General features: G+C 48.2%; 1 protein-coding gene across 1 annotated transcript in view; it reads right to left on the minus strand.

Moving 5' to 3' along the window:
* LOC146869310 (E3 ubiquitin-protein ligase TRIM39-like) overlaps positions 1-18616 on the minus strand; it is a 254307-nt gene extending 235691 nt beyond the window's left edge. The window contains exon 1 of the mRNA XM_085647166.1: positions 18188-18616. Coding sequence (XP_085503292.1) covers positions 18188-18607 — 420 coding nt within the window. The 5' untranslated portion in view covers positions 18608-18616. The remainder of the gene's footprint in view (positions 1-18187) is intronic.
* Positions 18617-19163: the final 547 nt, after the last annotated feature.

Raw genomic sequence — 19163 nt, forward strand, 5'->3', positions numbered from 1 at the left:
AACGCGCCCTGTGGTGCGTTTTAAGTTGAGGAATTAATTCCTCTTCAATCTTGAGGGTCCCTGGGGGCCAACTAGCCCATCAGGTACCTCCAGTACATGCCAGGGAGTTGCATTGCAGAGAGGTGTTCAGAGGCCACGCCCCTTTTTACACCTGTCTGCAACGCAGATCTGTGGCGCTTACTGGAGGTACCGAGTGGGCTAGTTTGACCCTAGGGACCCTCAGGATTCAAGGGGACTTAATCTCCCAACTTAAAACACGCCATGGGGCGCATTTACACACTGGTGAAGGGAGGGGACGGGGCCTGAGGTGACATGTGCAAACACACCCTGTGGCGCGTTTAAGTTGGGGAAAAAATTCCTCTTCAATCCTGAGGGACCCTGGGGGCCAAGTAGCCCACCAGGTGCTTCCAGGAAGTGCCACTGCGCTGCGTTGCAGAGGTGGTGCAGGCTGTGCGCCTTTCTACATCTCTCTGCTACGCAGCTCTGTGGCGCTTACTGGATGTACCTAATGGGCTAGTTGGACTCTACGGTCCCTTAGGATTGAAGGGGAATTATTTCCCCAACTTAAAACGCGCCACAGGGCGTGTTTGCACAATGGAGAAGGGAGGGGATGGTGTAGGAAAGTGGCTCTATATATACTGGACCGAAGTAAAATCAGCCGAACTACAAATTCCGATTTACTCACCTATTATCAGGAGAGACCTCAGTGCTGCATCTTTGAGCTCAGTACTGATCCTGAAAAGTAATTCTAACCGTACTTACCAGTAACTTGAATTTCCTTCTATAGGCTAACATTGACTGGTTTCACTTGGAAATTCTTCTAAGTGTGGAGTTTTGGAACTTTAAAATATTCATCTAAAATCAGCCGAACTATGAACTCCGATTTACTCACCTGTTATCAGGAGAGACCTCAGTGCTGCATCTTTGAGCACAGTACTGATCCTGAAAAGTAATTCTAACCGTACTCAGCAGTAACTTGAATTTCCTTCCATAGGCTAACATTGACTGGTTTCACTTGGAAATTCTTTTAAGTGTGGAGTTTTGGAACTTACAAATATTCCTCTAAAATCAACCGAACAACGAATTCCGGTTTACTCACCTGTTATCAGGAGAGACCTCAGTGCTGCATCTTTGAGACCAGTACTGATCCTGAAAAGTAATTCTAACCGTACTTAACAGTAACTTGAATTTCCTTCCATAGGCTAACATTGACTGGTTTCACTTGAAAATTCTTTTAAGTGTGGAGTTTTGGAACTTACAAATACTCCTCTAAAATCAGCCGAACTACGAATTCCGATTTACTCACATGTCATCAGGACAGACCTCAGTGCTGCATCTTTGAGCCCAGTACTGATCCTGAAAAGTAATTCTAACTTCACTTACTCGTAACTTGAATTTCCTTCCATAGGATATCATTGCCTCTCACCCTGTTCCTGTTTAATAGTTTAATAGTACTGCCGTTAGTCATTGAGCTGACGAGCTGGCGGATGAAGCAAGCAAGTAACTGAAACTGCATTTACCACAATGCCAGGGGAGAACCTTGCTGGGAGGTGAAGCAGTGTGCTCCCACCCCTGTTCCTGTTTAATAGTACTCCCATGAGTCATTGAGCTGACAAGCTTGTGGATGAAGCACCCGCACGCCTGTGAGAGGTACCTGACCTGAGAAAGATGTTGGCAGCAAACTCAGCAAACCCCACATTTGAAAGACTGTAATCTCTACTGATGACGGTTAAAGAACCAGAAACACGTGTCTAGAGATCAGCACTATCTGCGCCAACTGTGGCGAAACACTCGAACACTCTTGAAGCAAGCAACTAACTAAAACTGCATTTACCACAATGCCTGTGGCGAACCTTCCTGGGAGGTGAAGCAGTGTGCTCCCACCCCTGTTCCTGTTTAATAGTACTCCCTTGAGTCATTGAGCTGACAAGCTCGTGGATGAAGCACCCGCATGCCTGTGAGAGGTACCTGACCTGAGAAATGTGTTGGTAGCCTACTCAGCAAACCCCAAATTTAAAAGACTGTAATCTCTACTGATGATGGTTAAAGAACCAGAAACACGTGTCTAGAGATCAGCACTATCTGCGCCAACTGTGGCGAAACACTCGAACACTCTTGAAGCAAGCAAGTAACTGAAACTGCATTTACCACAATGCCAGGGGAGAACCTAGCTGGGAGGTGAAGCGGTGTGCTCCCACCCCTGTTCATGTTTAATAGTACTCCCATGAGTCATTGAGCTGACAAGCTCGTGGATGAAGCACCCGCATGCCTGTGAGAGGTACCTGCCCTGAGAAAGATGTTGGCAGCAAACTCAGCAAACCCCACATTTGAAAGACTGTAATCTCTACTGATGACGGTTAAAGAACCAGAAACACGTGTCTAGAGATCAGCACTATCTGCGCCAACTGTGGCGAAACACTCGAACACTCTTGAGGCAAGCAAGTAACTGAAACTGCATTTACCACAATGCCAGAGGCGAACCTTGCTGGGAGGTGAAGTGGTGTGCTCCCACCCCTGTTCCTGCTTAATAGTCCTCGCGTGAACATGGAGAGACCTCAGTGCTGCATCTTTGAGCCCAGTACTGATCCTGAAAGGTAATTCTAACCGTACTTACCAGTAACTTGAATTTCCTTCCATAGGCTAACGTTGACTGGTTTCACTTGGAAATTCTTCTAAGTGTGGAGTTTTTGAACTTTAAAATATTCCTCTAAAATCAGCCATACTACAAATTCCGATTTACTCACCTGCTATCAGGAGAGATTTCAGTGCTGCATCTTTGAGCCCAGTACTGATCCTGAAAAGTAATTCTAACACTTATAAATTCACCCAGGCACTCTCCTTGCAGTACTCTAATCATTCAGTCAGTATCCAAGTACCAACACACTTATAGTTCTGCACTTATACATTCAACAAAAAAAACAATATTTCAGTTTCAATATTTTAAAAAACATTTTTATTTCCATTTATATTAAAAATATATAATGTAATTTAAAAAATAAAATATGTAAAAATAAACAGTTACTGAACTGTAGAAAATCAGTATCAAAAAATACATATAAGTATTATTACATTTAAAAATTATCATTTAAAAAACCTTCGAAATTCACTGAAAAAACCATAGGTTTCAGACATGTTATAGTTAGGAATTAGCATTTAAAAAACCTTAGAAATTCACTGAAAAAACCATAGTTTTCAGGGCTGTTATAGTTAGCTGGAAATTTCACTTGTACAAAACCATTGAAATTCCTTTGTTATAGTTAGTTGTACTCACTATAATTCACGCGCCCGCAATCCACTGCTGATGATGTCACATATTACACCATTCATGACATGGTCAGTGACAACACTGATGACATCACTGATGACATCATCCATGTGACAATCAGATACACCTCATCATACACTAGTATAAACTTTCATCACTCACTGTAAAATACAGAGTACCATATTTGAATCCATTGACACACCAATACAAGTTTCTTAAAACCCACTCAGTGATTCCTAGATCTACACACACATCTAATCACTTACCTATAGATTCACTCATACATGCTGTCAATGATCAATAGAACACTATCAAATATACTTATACACCTATATCGACATTACACACCAGCACACACCCTATTCACTTATGCAGTCATCCCACTCATTTATGCAAACAATGAATCATACTTACATTTACTCAGCTACACACTTATACAAACACCACTTCATTTATTCATATAGATAGTAACTCATATTTAGTGTGTTATAAAATCACTATTACAGGTATACAGTTATCCATACAGTCACTCATACAATCACTGAGTCTTATGTATACTTATTTATATACAACAACTGTCACATACACTGCCTTTTATTTTTCTAGTTTGTTGGACATGTACCATTGAGAGATATATTTGCTCATCACCACACCCATAAAGATATTCACTCACCCAAACAACTTTTATAACATGTAGTCTTAACCTCATATACCTACTGAATCAACTATTCACACATCTTTCGGCAGTCACACACCCCCCCCCCCACCGAACCACACACACATTCACTCTCCCATACAAATACTCAGTTAACTAATCAATAACTTATATAGACTTTCACATAGCTAGTAACCAACTGGTGCAGCTGTTTACAAAACAACTGAAAAAGTGATACAGATATTCACACAGTTAAGTCACCATCCAATATATTTAGTGAGACACTTTAAATTAGTCACTTAGACAGTCAATCACAGTGCTGCTAAATCCTCCATCCAGATATTTATATTTATATATCCACTCATTCTTCAATGCAGATTGCTATATATATAATACATATTTAACTAACGAACCAAACCACATTCACTGGATGATGTCATCAGTGATGTCATCAGTGATGTAATATGTAACATCATCAGCAGTGGATTGCGGGCGCGCGAGTTATAGTGAGTACAACTAACTATAACGGAGTTATTTCAATGGTTTTGTACGAGTGAAATGTCCAGCTAACTATAACAGCCCTGAAACCTATGTTTTTTTTCAGTGAATATATATACATATATATATTCACTGAAAAAACCATAGGTTTCACACATGTTATAGTTAGCTGGACATTTTACTGATAAAAAACCAATGAAATTCCCCCGTTATAGTTACTGTAGGCAACTATAACTCACGCGACCGCAATCCTCTGCTGATGCTAATACTGTATTTAGACACTTATTTGCCCATATCTTCTTCCATTAAATTTTAGCTATACATATATTACAAATATTTTTTTTTCATAAAGACACATATGTCATCAGCAGAGGATTACGGTCGCGTGAGTTATAGTTGCCTACAGTAACTATAACGGGGGAATTTCATTGGTTTTTTATCAGTAAAATGTCCAGCTAACTATAACATGTGTGAAACCTATGGTTTTTTCAGTGAATTAGCAAGGTTTTTTAAATGCTATTTCCTAACTATAACGTGTGTGAAACCTATGGTTTTTTCAGTGAATTTGTACGGTTTTTTAAATGCTAAGTTACTTTACGCCATTTGTGGCGTGCGCGCCCACTTAACGCAGTTCGTTCCGTGCACGGTTTTTATCAACTTTAATAAGCCCTGTACATTTGGTGGCCTTCGGCCACCAAAAGCACAGGGGGTGAGGTCAATGTGGATAGTGTTTTTTTTATTTCGATTTTATAATTTCATGTTGCCAAAATTACGTTTTTTTTCTCTATTAATAAGCCCTGCACATTTGGTGGCCTGCGGCCACCAAAAGCACAGGGGGTGGGGTAAGTGTGGATAGTGGTTTTTTTATTTTTATTTTTTTACCGTAAGCGTACGGTAAGCGTACGGTAAGCGTACGGTAAGCGTACCCCGCGAAATTGCCGAAAAAAAAATAAAACCGTTTTTGCTCTTGGGGGATGTTTGGGGACTCCCTCAACATGACTATGTGGGAGGGAGTTGTCAAAACAGCCCCGTAACATGTTTTTGGCCATCATGTTTGATAAACAACACTCAGTGCGAGAGACAAAATGGCGGACGCCGCTTCCTGGTTTCGGCCGATTCGAATGTTTACTAAGATCTAAGAGCCAATCAGAATCGCGCTCGCGCACGCCACCGTAAGCTTACGGTAAGCGTACGGTAAGCGTACCGTAAGCGTACCGTAAGCGGGCTCAGATATATATATTGATTTAAAGGCTATTTTCTCAGAATCTACTGAACAGATTTACACCAAACCTACAAAAGGCACTTCCTTGACCTAGGGACTACCTCTCTGCCAAATTTCTAGTAATTCTGTTCAGCCGTTCGGGCTGTAGCTCGTTCTAAAGGTCCTATGGAAAAATGCATGGGAAAAACGCGTTTTGGGACCCCCCTTTTATCTCAGCCCCCGCTTGACGAATCCCCCCGAGACTTTCAGGGTAGGAGCGGAGCGTAGCGCCCCACCTATTTTGAGAAATTCGCGAGGATTCGTCGACCGGCGCCAAAGTTATTCAAAATAGAATGTTGAGGTTTTCCTATGGAAACGTGGTCCTAACTATAACTACCTACTGGCGACCGCCAGTAGGTAATACACATATATATATATATATATATATATATATATATATATATATATATACGGACGCCTTCGCCACTGCAATCCCTCAGTTCAACAGACGAAGCAGACCCAAAATCGGTGCAAAGTTTTTTATTGTGAACCCTTTATATCCGCCATGACGCGTTTCAGCCTCCAAGAGGCCTTGATCACATAACGCTTCAGGAGGAATAGTGCAGTATTTAAAGTGCTACGTGCATTTGAATAAGTAACTGACGTGTATCACATGGTCAATAGACATAGAAAAACACACTGATACATGCTAGGCAAATGCCTTAGTAAGATTCAATTATAGCACCGGTCACAAATCTAGATAGATCACTGTACATAACAAATACAACATCATTGGATGTTAAATGTTTTGAAAATAACAGTCCTATTTCAGGGAAATTTATAAAATATTTATAAAAATACCTAAAATAACACAATTGCTTAAAACCTTAAAAAGATATCAAATATAACCCCTATAGGTGTGAATTTGTTTGCATAAGAAAAGGGAATAATTCAATCAAGGATTTGTTACACCTAAATGGACTAAAAATCTTTCTCAATAAGATCTATTCACAATCAATAAAAGAAATGCATAGAATATCATTGAATGTATAAAAACTTTGCATGATAAACAACTTTCTATAAGACAAATTGTCACTTGTGAAATAACGCAGCCCAAAGTGCCAGTGCAAAAGAGACATGAGATGTCATCAGTGATGTCATGAGTGATGTCACTGACCATGTCATGAGTGATGTAATATGTGACGTCATCACCAGTGCATTGCGGGCGCGCGAGTTATAGTTAGCTCAACTAACTATAACGGGCGAATTTCTCTGGTTTTATATGAGTCAAAAGTCCAATTAACTATAACATCCCTGAAACCTATGGTTTTTTCAGTGAATTTCTAAGGTTTTTTAAATGCTAATTTCTAACTATAACGTCCCTGAAACCTGTGGTTTTTTCAGTGAATTTCTATGGTTTTTTAAATGCTAATTTCTAACTATAATGTGCCTGAAACCTATGGTTGTTTCAGTGAATTTCAAAGGTTTTTTTAAATGCTAATTTCTATCTATAACATGCCTGAAACCTATTTTTTTTCAGTGAATTTCAATGTTTTGTTAATGCTAACTTCTAATTATAATCTTCATTTAACCTTACTGCTTTCTCCTTGCCTCTCCCCTTTTCTTCTCTCTTCTTCCAATTTCTTCATTGTTTTGTCCTTCATTATTCTCTTTTCCCTTGTCTCTATTCCCCCTCTTCCTTTTCCTTCGGTAATTTTTCCCTACTCACCTCTCTTTAGTACTCGTCTACCCACTTCCCATCCTTTTTTGCTTCCTTACACTGCAGACTCTTTCCCTTGCTTCTCGTTTCCTGTTCTTTTCTTCCTGTCGATAGTCTGCTCACCCATCCAGTCACAGCCCATCCCTATCTTATCCTATATCTGCAGGATCTGTTCCCTGGCCTAGCAAAAAGCATAATCAGCGTCATAATGCTGGCAGGTTAACTGGCTGTTCTGACAACTAGAGTGCTGCTTCCACTCCACTCTAATAAGTTTGTGTGTACAGAGGTGCAGAAAAGTAAGTAACTTTCTGGGCCAAATACCTTGATAACAGGACCCACAGTAGATCCTAGTACCTCCGATATTACAGTTAGAGGAACGTCAGGCCCTAAGACGCTAGATATTCGTTCACAAGATTACCGTGACAAGCCTCCAAACTCCCCACGATATCTTAACCTGCCACCAGAAGCGACCCCGTACACAGTCATTCTGGCTAACGTACCACCCCTCTCACAAAATGTCTATGAACACTGGTCAACTTTAAAAAATAAATCATTACATTTCTTAAATTCAAGGACCGGCATTGGTCATACCTTCTTCTCAGAATTTAAAATGGTACGGAGAATAGGGTGGGTGGGCACCTCAGCAAAAACCATGAAGGGAGACTGTATTGTTCTAACTTTTAGCTCGCCAGCTTTGGCATACCCAATTCTGGAGAGGGGAGGTAATGGGTCAGTGAATCCCAATGACATTAACATATTACCATTGGGATTTTTCTACCAACCGCCCAATTACTCCATACCACGATGGCATGCGCCTGTAGGTGAAAATCTTATGGGTGACAGGGAACCTAAATACTTGGTACCAGTAGGCAACCGCTTTAATGTTTTGAGCTCACTGGAGGAGATTGACTGACTGGGCACAGAGGTGTATGGTCAGCCTAAAACTTTCGTTCAGGCTGAAGACAGGGGCTGTTCCCTTGCGCACTTACACTGGTAAAGGCCATACAGTTGAGGTTCTAGGGACAACTGCTCCGAAATCAGCATTTCTACTGGATCCCGTGGGTTGTACAGATAATTTCCACCTACATAGCAACACACCCACTGAACCACCGAGGGTATTAACCTCTACCAATAACCCCGACACGGGCAAATTACTTTTTTGTAATATTGCTTCATGGAATATCGCGGGCATCTCCTCCAAGCTAAATAATTCTTTGTGGTGAGATTTTATATTGCAATTTGAGGTTTTATGCCTTCAAGAAACCTGGTTAAGGGAGGCAATCCATATGAATGGACGTACCACACTTCAGCCATAGACAGTCCAAGTGGTAGAGCTAAGGGAGGGCTATGCACTTACATATCATGTAGTTTAAAAGTGGAGGTGAAAACAGTTAGTGATCCCTACAACCAAACGGTCATTCTAGACTTGTACACAAAACATTGTATAATCTTGACTAACTTTTACAATAATATTCCACCTGACAAAATTGGAAATGTAGTTAAAGGTATGATCAAACAGTTGAAATCTGTTTGCAATAATAAGGCAAAAGATCTGATGTTAATACTGACCGGGGATTTTATCTGTGCATTAAGAACCAATGATGATAAAGTATGCAGTGTTTTGATTGAAGATGGGGCATGCTCATCTCACTTTCGACATTCTGACCTGGGAGAGCAACTTAATGAGTTCATTTTTAGCCTTAATTTGGGCTTTGTGAATGAATTATGTCAGCCTTCTATCCCCATGCCCTGGACATTTAATGGTAGGGGTTTTCACACTACCATAGACTACATCTTAACTTCATGTATTTATGCCCATAGGCTGCACTCATTTACTGTTTCAGATAACTCTATTAGCGATAATTTTCTGCTATTTTTGTCAGTGACACTACCCTCGAGTAGAGCACCTAGATCTAATAAGGATGACCAACTGTTAGAAAATATAGCGATCGGAAGATCGAATGGGTACTCCCTGCGTTGGGCCATGGTGGATCAGGTTGCAATAACAAAGACAGTGGTGGACAGATGTAGGTCTGCCATCGAGATTAGCCTGAACGAGACAGCTGCTCCAGATAACATCATGGCCTCATTTCAGGTGATATCTAATGCTATAAAAGAAGCTCTTCTAAGGCGTACTGGTAGCAGGAGACATTCGAAAGGGTGGTTTGATTCCAGTTGTACCCAGGCTTACTTCCGCCTAAAAAAGGAGTTACATAAAACTCCCAGAACCCTAGATGATGTAAGGGGTGCCAGAGCGGGTTATAAAAAAGCTATAAAGGTTAGAAAAACTACCCTGAAAAATGAGGCCTGGGAGACCCTACATAAGGCCTCAATAACGAATGATAGTTCAGCTTTCTGGAAGGTAGTCAAAGATCCTTTCCTGTCATGCGAGACTGGTCCTTCTATTGAAATTGCAATTGCTGAGGAAGAATGGATTAAACATTTTTCCAGAGTATACAGTGGCGACGGCAACCCTAGTGTGACCTGTAACTTTGCCTGGGAAAACTGTAATTTGAAGCCCATTCCATCCAACTTTGACTTATCATTCACCCTGGATGAGGTGGAGCGGGCCCTATCCTTAAGCATGGGTGGTAAGGCTCCTGGACCAGACAGGGTCCCCATAGATTTATTTAAGTCAAACATTTCCTTCTGGGGACCCATTCTGCTTCAGGTAATTACCGCGAGCTGCAGCACCACCTTCCCATCAACTCGGGTAGAATCTATTATAGTCCCTATCTTTAACAAGGGGGACAGACAGGACCCCGGTTGTTACCGTCCAATTTCTTTGCTGGACGCAGTAACTAAAGTTATAGGCAGGATTATTTTAGAACGCCTCCAGGATTGGGCAGAGAAGAACTCCGTCCTATCCGACCTACAATACGGATTTTGAGCAGGGTTAGGGACGGTGGAACAGGGTTTAAATCTGTCTATCCTGGTGGCGAAGTATACGAGGGCAAAGAAGGGGAACCTATTTTTAGCATTTGTGGACCTCACAGCCGCTTTTGACTGTGTCGTACACAGTAAACTCTGGTCTATTTTAAAGGATATGGGGGTTGATGTCCTGATCATTGATTCCCTTAAGTGTTTTTATAGTGACGCCAAGGCACGCATCCGCTATGGACTGAGGGGTGAGCGGTCGGCCGCATTTTCGATCAGGAGCGGAGTCAGGCAAGGGTGTGTCCTGGCTCCGTTCCTATTTAACTATTTAACCTTTATACTAACAGTCTGGGAGAGTCTCTCAAGAAGGATAATAATGATTTCCCTCTGGTGGCAGGACGTCCCATCCCAGCCCTTCTTTACGCAGACGATGCAGTGCTTATGTCCCGCACACAAGTAGGACTACAAAGGGTGCTGGATAGTTTTTTCTATTTTATGAAAGATCTAGGGTTAAGAGTCCACTCTTCTAAGACCTTTATCATGCGATGTGGCTCTGGTGCCAAGAAACCCAAGGATGTGTTTGTGGCAGGACAGAAGATCGAGGTAACCAAAAAGTTCTCATATTTGGGAATCCTCTTTGCACATAAAGATACTTGGGCACAAGCTGTGGCAGCGAAAAAATTGATACTCCTTAGAACAATATCTGCCCTTACAAATTTTGCCAGGAAGCTGGGAAAAAGGCCACCCGAGGAGCTTATCAAAATCTATAAGGCAAAGTGTGTCTCTTCAGCAGTAAACGGCACAAAGGTCTGGGGGGTTTCTGACCTGTTACCTATCCAACGTATTGAAAATAATTTTTTAAGGTATATTCTATATGTCCCAAAGAGTACGTCAACTTTTTTTGCCATGCGGAGCTGGGATTACCCCTCATCTCTGATTTAACAAAGCTTGAGCCTGTGCTTTTATGGCACAGGCTTTGGACCAAAGATGAGGCTAAATTAAACAGAGACATTCTATTAGATACTCTGAAACTAGAAGGGGTATTAAAGATCCCACGGATAAGGTACGTCCGCAACTTCTTACAAGATCTCGGATGTTTAGATTGCTTTATCAACCCAAGAACTATTGGGACAATAACAAGAAAAGAATTACGAAAGGAGGGCCTCGCGCTGTTGGACTCGATTAGATTGTCCTCTGAGGTACTGAAACCTACAGTGCTGCACCACCAGATGATTTTATCCACTTTTAGCCTTCAACCTTATTTGACTTTTGTACCTGGAGTATATGATAGGTTTTTATTAACCAGATTCAGGTTGGGTGTATTTCACAGACTAGTTACTTTACCCTTTATGAACGATTGGACTCGTAACTTTCGACCTTGTCCCTGTGACAATAACACCAGCCAATCTACAATACATGTGGTTCTTTTCTGTAGATTTTATACCCATACAAGGAAAACGTTTTAGCACCACTATTAAAAACGCTCGGGCTCCACCAAAGTCGACCTGCTCTTCTTGCACTAAAACATTTAGATAACGAGCACGGTGTTTTTAAAACTGTAATTTTTCTGAAGGAGGTTCTGAGTCAAAGGAAAAGCATGCTTAATTTATCGATTCTAATCAGATAAAGATTTTTGTTTTAATATCGTCTTAATTAAATACTGTCTTTTTAACTTTGTATTATATTATTGACGATGCGTACATGTGTAGGTTATTTTTGTAAACTATGTACTGCTCGATACGTTTACCGTTTCTGATTTACTTTTTAATCATGTATTATACCAGAGTCTATGTGTACATCTGTAGGACATTATTAACCAACGTATTTACAGATCTGTTCTTTTTAATGTTTTCTTGTGAGCTTTTATGATTGTCTGATATAGCTATCGAATAAAGCTTTATTTGACTTAAGTAACTGCACGAGTGTCACGCAGCCCCAGACTCCATAACCTTAAAGAAAGGAGCATTGAGAGAACAGATCAATGCAGTGGCCTGGGCCCCTAGCCAGAGGTGGGTCCACCTCGCTCACCCACAACCCCCCCCCCTTCCTCTACAGGTTACACGAGCGCCATCAGCACGCTGACCAGCTGTAGCAACTTTAAATAAAGTACGAGAAGGGTTATGCGGTGCTCACAGGGGGCTCAGGAACTGGGAAGGACTTCATGATGTAGACGAGTGCCAGAACTGTGCCAGCTGCGGCACCCATTCCAAATTACCACCCCACCCATGTCCATGAGGAGATGGTAAGAGTTACTCAGCTCATTAAAGAGGCCAGGGCAGGCCTGGGAGTCAAGCGTGGTGCTACAACAATTCAGGCTCTACTATGCGACTCGGAGTGACGTGTTAGTTGGGCCTGTGTGGGTAGAAAATGCAACACGCAGCTACACTGTCGAAGCGATAATGGGTACGCGCCTATTGCGTTTTCTTGAGCAGCAGCGTCTCTTTACTGGCTGCAGGAAATGCAATGGGCAGGGGGCATCTGACAGGGGAGAGAGTGGCATAAGATGCGTGCGCCACCGGAGTCCGTAGAGCTGCACTGGAGGGCGGGGGCATCTGACAGGGGAGAGAGTGGCATAAGATGCGTGCGCCACCGGAGCCCGTAGAGCTGCACTGGAGGGCGGGGGCATCTGACAGGGGAGAGTGGCATAAGATGCGTGCGCCACCGGAGTCCGTAGAGCTGCACTGGAGGGCAGGGGCATTTGACAGGAGAGAGTGGCATAAGATGCGTGCACCACCGGAGCCCGTAGAGCTGCAATGGAGGGCGGGGGCATCTGACAGGGGAGAGAGTGGCATAAGATGCGTGCGCCACCGGAGCCTATAGAGCTGCACTGGAGGGCGGGGGCATCTGACAGGGGAGAGAGTGGCATAAGATGCGTGCGCCACCGGAGCCCGTAGAGCTGCACTGGAGGGCGGGGGCATCTGACAGGGGAGAGAGTGGCATAAGATGTGTGCGCCACCGGAGCCGGTAGAGCTGCACTGGAGGGCGGGGGCATCTGACAAGAGAGAGTGGCATAAGATGCATTCGCCACCGGAGCCCGTAGAGCTGCACTGGAGGGCGGAGGCATCTGACAAGAGAGAGTGGCATAAGATGCGTGCGCCACCGGAGCCCGTAGAGATGCACTGGAGGGCGGGGGCATCTAACAGGGGAGAGTGGCATAAGATGCGTGCCCCACCGGAGCCCGTAGAGCTGCACTGGAGGGCGGGGGCATCTGACAGGGGAGAGAGTGGCATAAGGTGCGTGCGCCACCGGAGCCTAGAGAGCTGCACTGGGGGGCTAGGGCATCTGACAGGGGAGAGTGGCATAAGATGCGTGCGCCACCGGAGCCCGTAGAGCTGCTATGGAGGGCGGGGGCATCTGACAGGGGAGAAAGTGGCATAAGATGCTTGCGCCACCGGAGCCCGTAGAGCTGCACTGGAGGGCGGGGGCATCTGACAGGGGAGAGTGGCATAAGATGCGTGCGCCACCGGAGCCCGTAGAGCTGCACTGGAGGGCGGGGGCATCTGACAGGAGAAAGTGACATAAGATGCATGCGCCACCGGAGGCCGTAGAGCTGCACTGGAGGGCGGGGGCATCTGACAGGAGAAAGTGACATAAGATGCATGCACCACCGGAGCCCGTAGAGCTGCACTGGAGGGCAGGGGCATCTGACAGGGAGGAGAGTGGCATAAGATGTGTGCGCCACCAGAGCCCGTAGAGCTGCACTGGAGGTCGGGGGCATCTGACAGGGGAGAGTGGCATAAGATGCGTGCGCCACCGGAGCCTTTAGAGCTGCACTGGAGGGCGGGGGCATCTGACAGGGGAGAGTGGCATAAGATGCGTGCGCCACCGGAGCCCGTAGAGCTGCAATGGAGGGCGGGGGCATCTGACAGGGGAGAAAGTGGCATAAGATGCTTGCTCCACCGGAGCCCGTAGAGCTTCACTGGAGGGCGGGGGCATCTGACAGGGGAGAGTGGCATAAGATGCGTGCGCCACCGGAGCCCGTAGAGCTGCACTGGAGGGCGGGGGCATCTGACAGGAGAAAGTGACATAAGATGCATGCGCCAGCGGAGCCCGTAGAGCTGCACTGGAGGGCGGGGGCATCTGACAGGAGAAAGTGACATAAGATGCATGCGCCACCGGAGCCCTTAGAGCTGCACTGGGGGGCAAGGGCATCTGACAGGGGAGAGTGGCATAAGATGCGTGCGCCACCGGAGCCCGTAGAGCTGCAATGGAGGGCGGGGGCATCTGACAGGGGAGAAAGTGGCATAAGATGCTTGCGCCACCGGAGCCCGTAGAGCTGCACTGGAGGGCGGGGGCATCTGACAGGGGAGAGTGGCACAAGATGTGTGCGCCACCGGAGCCCGTAGAGCTGCACTGGAGGGCGGGGGCATCTGACAGGAGAAAGTGACATAAGATGCATGCGCCACCGGAGCCCGTAGAGCTGCACTGGAGGGCGGGGGCATCTGACAGGAGAAAGTGACATAAGATGCATGCACCACCGGAGCCCGTAGAGCTGCACTGGAGGGCAGGGGCATCTGACAGGGAGGAGAGTGGCATAAGATGTGTGCGCCACCAGAGCCCGTAGAGCTGCACTGGAGGTCGGGGGCATCTGACAGGGGAGAGTGGCATAAGATGCGTGTGCCACCGGAGCCTTTAGAGCTGCACTGGAGGGCGGGGGCAATTGACAGGGGAGAGTGGCATAAGATGCGTGCGCCACCGGAGCCCGTAGAGCTGCACTGGAGGGCGGGGGCATCTGACAGAGAGTGGCATAAGATGCGTGCGCCACCAGAGCCCGTAGAGCTGCACTGGAGGGCGGGGGCATCTGACAGGGGAGAGTGGCATAAGATGCGTGCGCCACCGGAGCCCGTAGAGCTGCACTGGAGGGCAGGGGCATCTGATAGGAGAAAGTGGCATAAGATGCATGCGCCACCGGAGCCCGTAGAGCTGCACTGGAGGGAGGGGGCATCTGACAGGAGAAAGTGGCATAAGATGCATGCGCCACCGGAGCCCGTAGAGCTGCACTGGAGGGCAGGGGCATCTGACAGGGAGGAGAGTGGCATAAGATGCGTGCGCCACCAGAGCCCGTAGAGCTGCACTGGAGGGCGGGGGCATCTGACAGGGGAGAGTGGCATAAGATGCGTGTGCCACCGGAGCCTATAGAGCTGCACTGGAGGGCGGGGGCATCTGACAGGGGAGAGTGCCATAAGATGCGTGCGCCACCGGCGCCCGTAGAGCTGCACTGGAGGGCGGGGGCATCAGACAGGAGAAAGTGGCATAAGATGCATGCGCCACCGGAGCCCGTAGAGCTGCACTGGAGAGCGGGGGCATCTGACAGGAGAGAGTGGCATAAGATGCGTGCGCCACCGGAGCCCGTAGAGCTGCACTGGAGGGCGGGGGCATTTGAGAGGAGAGAGTGGCATAAGATGCGTGCGCCACCAGAGCCCATAGAGCTCCACTGGAGGGCGAGGGCATCTGACAGGGGAGAGAGTGGCATAAGATGCGTGCCCCAATGGAGCCCGTAGAGCTGCACTGGAGCGCTGGGGCATCTGACAGGGGCGAGAGTGGCATAAGATGTGTGCGCCACCAGAGCCCGTAGAGCTCCACTGGAGGGTGGGGGCATCTGACAGGGGAGAGAGTGGCATAAGATGCGTGCGCCACCAGAGCCCGTAGAGCTGCACTGGAGGGCGGGGGCATCTAACAGGGGAGAGTGGCATAAGATGCGTGCGCCACCGGAGCCCGTAGAGCTGCACTGGAGGGCGGGGGCATCTGACAGGGGAGAAAGTGGCATAAGATGCGTGCGCCACCGGAGCCCGTAGAGCTGCACTGGAGGGCGGGGGCATCTGACAGGGGAGAGTGGCATAAGATGCGTGTGCCACCGGAGCCCGTAGAGCTGCACTGGAGGACGGGGGCATCTGACAAGAGAGAGTGGCATAAGATGTGTGCGCCACCGGAGCCTATAGAGCTGCACTGGAGGGCGGGGGCATCTGACAGGGGAGAGTGGCATAAGATGCATGCGCCACCGGAGCCCGTAGAGCTGCACTGGAGGGCAGGGGCATCTTACAGGAGAGAGTGGCAAAAGATGCGTGCGCCACCGTAGCTCGTAGAGCTGCACTGGAGGGCGGGGGCATCTGACAGGGGAGAAAGTGGCATAAGATGCGTGCGCCAGCGGAGCCCGTAGAGCTGCACTGGAGGGCGGGGGCATCTGACAGGGGAGAGAGTGGCATAAGATGCGTGCGCCACCGGAGCCCGTAGAGCTGCACTGGAGGGCGGGGGCATCTGACAGGGGAGAGAGTGGCATAAGATGCGTGCGCCACCGGAGCCTATAGAGCTGCACTGGAGGGCGGGGGCATCTGACAGGAGAGAGTGGCATAAGATGCGTGCGCCACCGGAGCCGGTAGAGATGCACTGGAGGACGGGGGCATCTGACAAGAGAGAGTGGCATAAGATGCGTGCGCCACCAGAGCCCGTAGAGCTGCACTGGAGGGCGGGGGCATTTGAGAGGAGAGAGTGGCATAAGATGCGTGCGCCACCAGAGCCCATAGAGCTCCACTGGAGGGTGAGGGCATCTGACAGGGGAGAGAGTGGCATAAGATGCGTGCCCCAACGGAGCCCGTAGAGCTGCACTGGAGCGCTGGGGCATCTGACAGGGGGGAGAGTGGCATAAAGATGCGTGCGCCACCAGAGCCCGTAGAGCTCCACTGGAGGGTGGGGGCATCTGACAGGGGAGAGAGTGGCATAAGATGCGTGCGCCACCAAAGCCCGTAGAGCTGCACTGGAGGGCGGGGGCATCTAACAGGGGAGAGTGGCATAAGATGCGTGCGCCACTGGATCCCGTAGAGCTGCACTGGAGGGCGGGGGCATCTGACAGGGGAGAAAGTGGCATAAGATGCGTGCGCCACCGGAGCCCGTAGAGCTGCACTGGAGGGCGGGGTCATCTGACAGGGGAGAGTGGCATAAGATGCGTGTGCCACCGGAGCCCGTAGAGCTGCACTGGAGGACGGGGGCATCTGACAAGAGAGAGTGGCATAAGATGCGTGCGCCACCGGAGCCTATAGAGCTGCACTGGAGGGCGGGGGCATCTGACAGGGGAGAGTGGCATAAGATGCATGCGCCACCGGAGCCCGTAGAGCTGCACTGGAGGGCAGGGGCATCTTACAGGAGAGAGTGGCAAAAGATGCGTGCGCCACCGGAGCCCGTAGAGCTGCACTGGAGGGCGGGGGCATCTGACAGGGGAGAAAGTGGCATAAGATGCGTGCGCCAGCGGAGCCCATAGAGCTGCACTGGAGGGCGGGGGCATCTGACAGGGGAGAGAGTGGCATAAGATGCGTGCGCCACCGGAGCCCGTAGAGCTGCACTGGAGGGCGGGGGCATCTGACAGGGGAGAGAGTGGCATAAGATGCGTGCGCCACCGGAGCCTATAGAGCTGCACTGGAGGGCGGGGGCATCTGACAGGAGAGAGTGGCATAAGATGCGTGCGCCACCGGAGCCCGTAGAGCTGCACTGGGGTGCAAGGGCATCTGACAGGGGAGAGTGGCATAAGATGCATGCGCCACCGGAGCCCGTAGAGCTGCACTGGGGTGCAAGGGCATCTGTCAGGGGAGAGCGGCATAAGATGCGTGCGCCACCGGAGCCGGTAGAGATCCACTGGAGCTAAGGGGTCCGAGTGGCGGCGATGGCAGTCGTGCAGAAGCTGCGATGGTGAACGCTCCCATTCCACTGCAGCTGCCCGTTTGCCAGTATGAGTACAGCATGTACTGTCCTTAGCCGAGGAAAAGATCCGGTACTCAAAAGTAGAAAATTATGAAGTACCGGCGAGTACCGGCCCACTTAAAGCACTGACATTTTCCGCGTTCTAAAGGCTGGTTCTGCAGCAGGCCAGACTCGGGGGGGGGGGGTGCGGACTAGGCCCTTGTAGCCTAACGGGCGTTGTGCGCCTGCCACACGTGCGCTCCTGGACAGCCTCTTGTGTGGGGATCAAGGGCTATGACTCACCTTGTACTCCTGGGCAGCTTCGCGAATGGGTCGCGCCCAGTGAGTCTTGTGGTCTTTGGACTCTCGACAGATGACGCAGATGGGCTCCTGGTCATCCTCACAGAACAGTTTCAGCTTCTCCTCGTGTTCGCTGCACAGTTTCGCTTCTTGGGGCGCCGTCGCCGTGGTCTGTGTCTGAAGTTGTTTTAACTGTTCGGCCATGTTTGCCAGCTGCTTGTTAGGGAGGAGGGTTTTATTCGAAAAAGTTCCTCTACACTGGGGACACGGGAAGTGTGTCTGCAGCCCCTTCCAGGAGGCAGAGATACAGGACAGACAGAAGACATGTCCACACTCCACGGACACGGGGTCTGTGAAGTAATCCAGACATATAGCGCACGTAGCCTCCTCCTTAAGGCGCTGGAGCTGGTTCGCTGAAGCCATGATCCTGCCGAGGAGAGGATGTGGTAAACTGCGTAATATCTGGCATCCCTTTGGGACCATATCCCGTGCTCTTCGGCAGTCTTCGGAGCGCTGCTCCATTGGCCAGCTCGGACGGCTGCTCTCGGCCCCGCCCCTCGAGGAGAGGCGAACCTCGGCCCTTCCTCGGCTTAGTCTGACAGAGCCACCCGCGCTCCGAACAGAGCTGCTGTTTACAAAATACATTCTGTTCAAATCTATGTAGCGCCCGTCAGCCAGGGTCTGTGGAAAACGCTGAACGGCCGGGGTTGTTTACCTTGCCATCAGCAGTGTTTACGGGCCATGCCAACCTCGGGGAAGAGTAACACATGTAGATGATCAGATGTAAAATAAACGGGGCACGAGAAAAATATGAGACGACTTTAATACAATTTTTATGGAATAGAAAGACGGACGGCAAACAAGGGGAATCGACAGAGCCAGTGATTGGGAGGAAATATACAAATCGAAAAGAAAATCTTAAGGAAACGGTGTAGGAATAACACGTGATTGGAAACAAGCATCGGCAAAGCTAATAGAT

Source organism: Triturus cristatus, chromosome 1_1, assembly GCF_964204655.1.
Source record: "Triturus cristatus chromosome 1_1, aTriCri1.1, whole genome shotgun sequence".
NCBI lineage: Eukaryota > Metazoa > Chordata > Amphibia > Caudata > Salamandridae > Triturus > Triturus cristatus.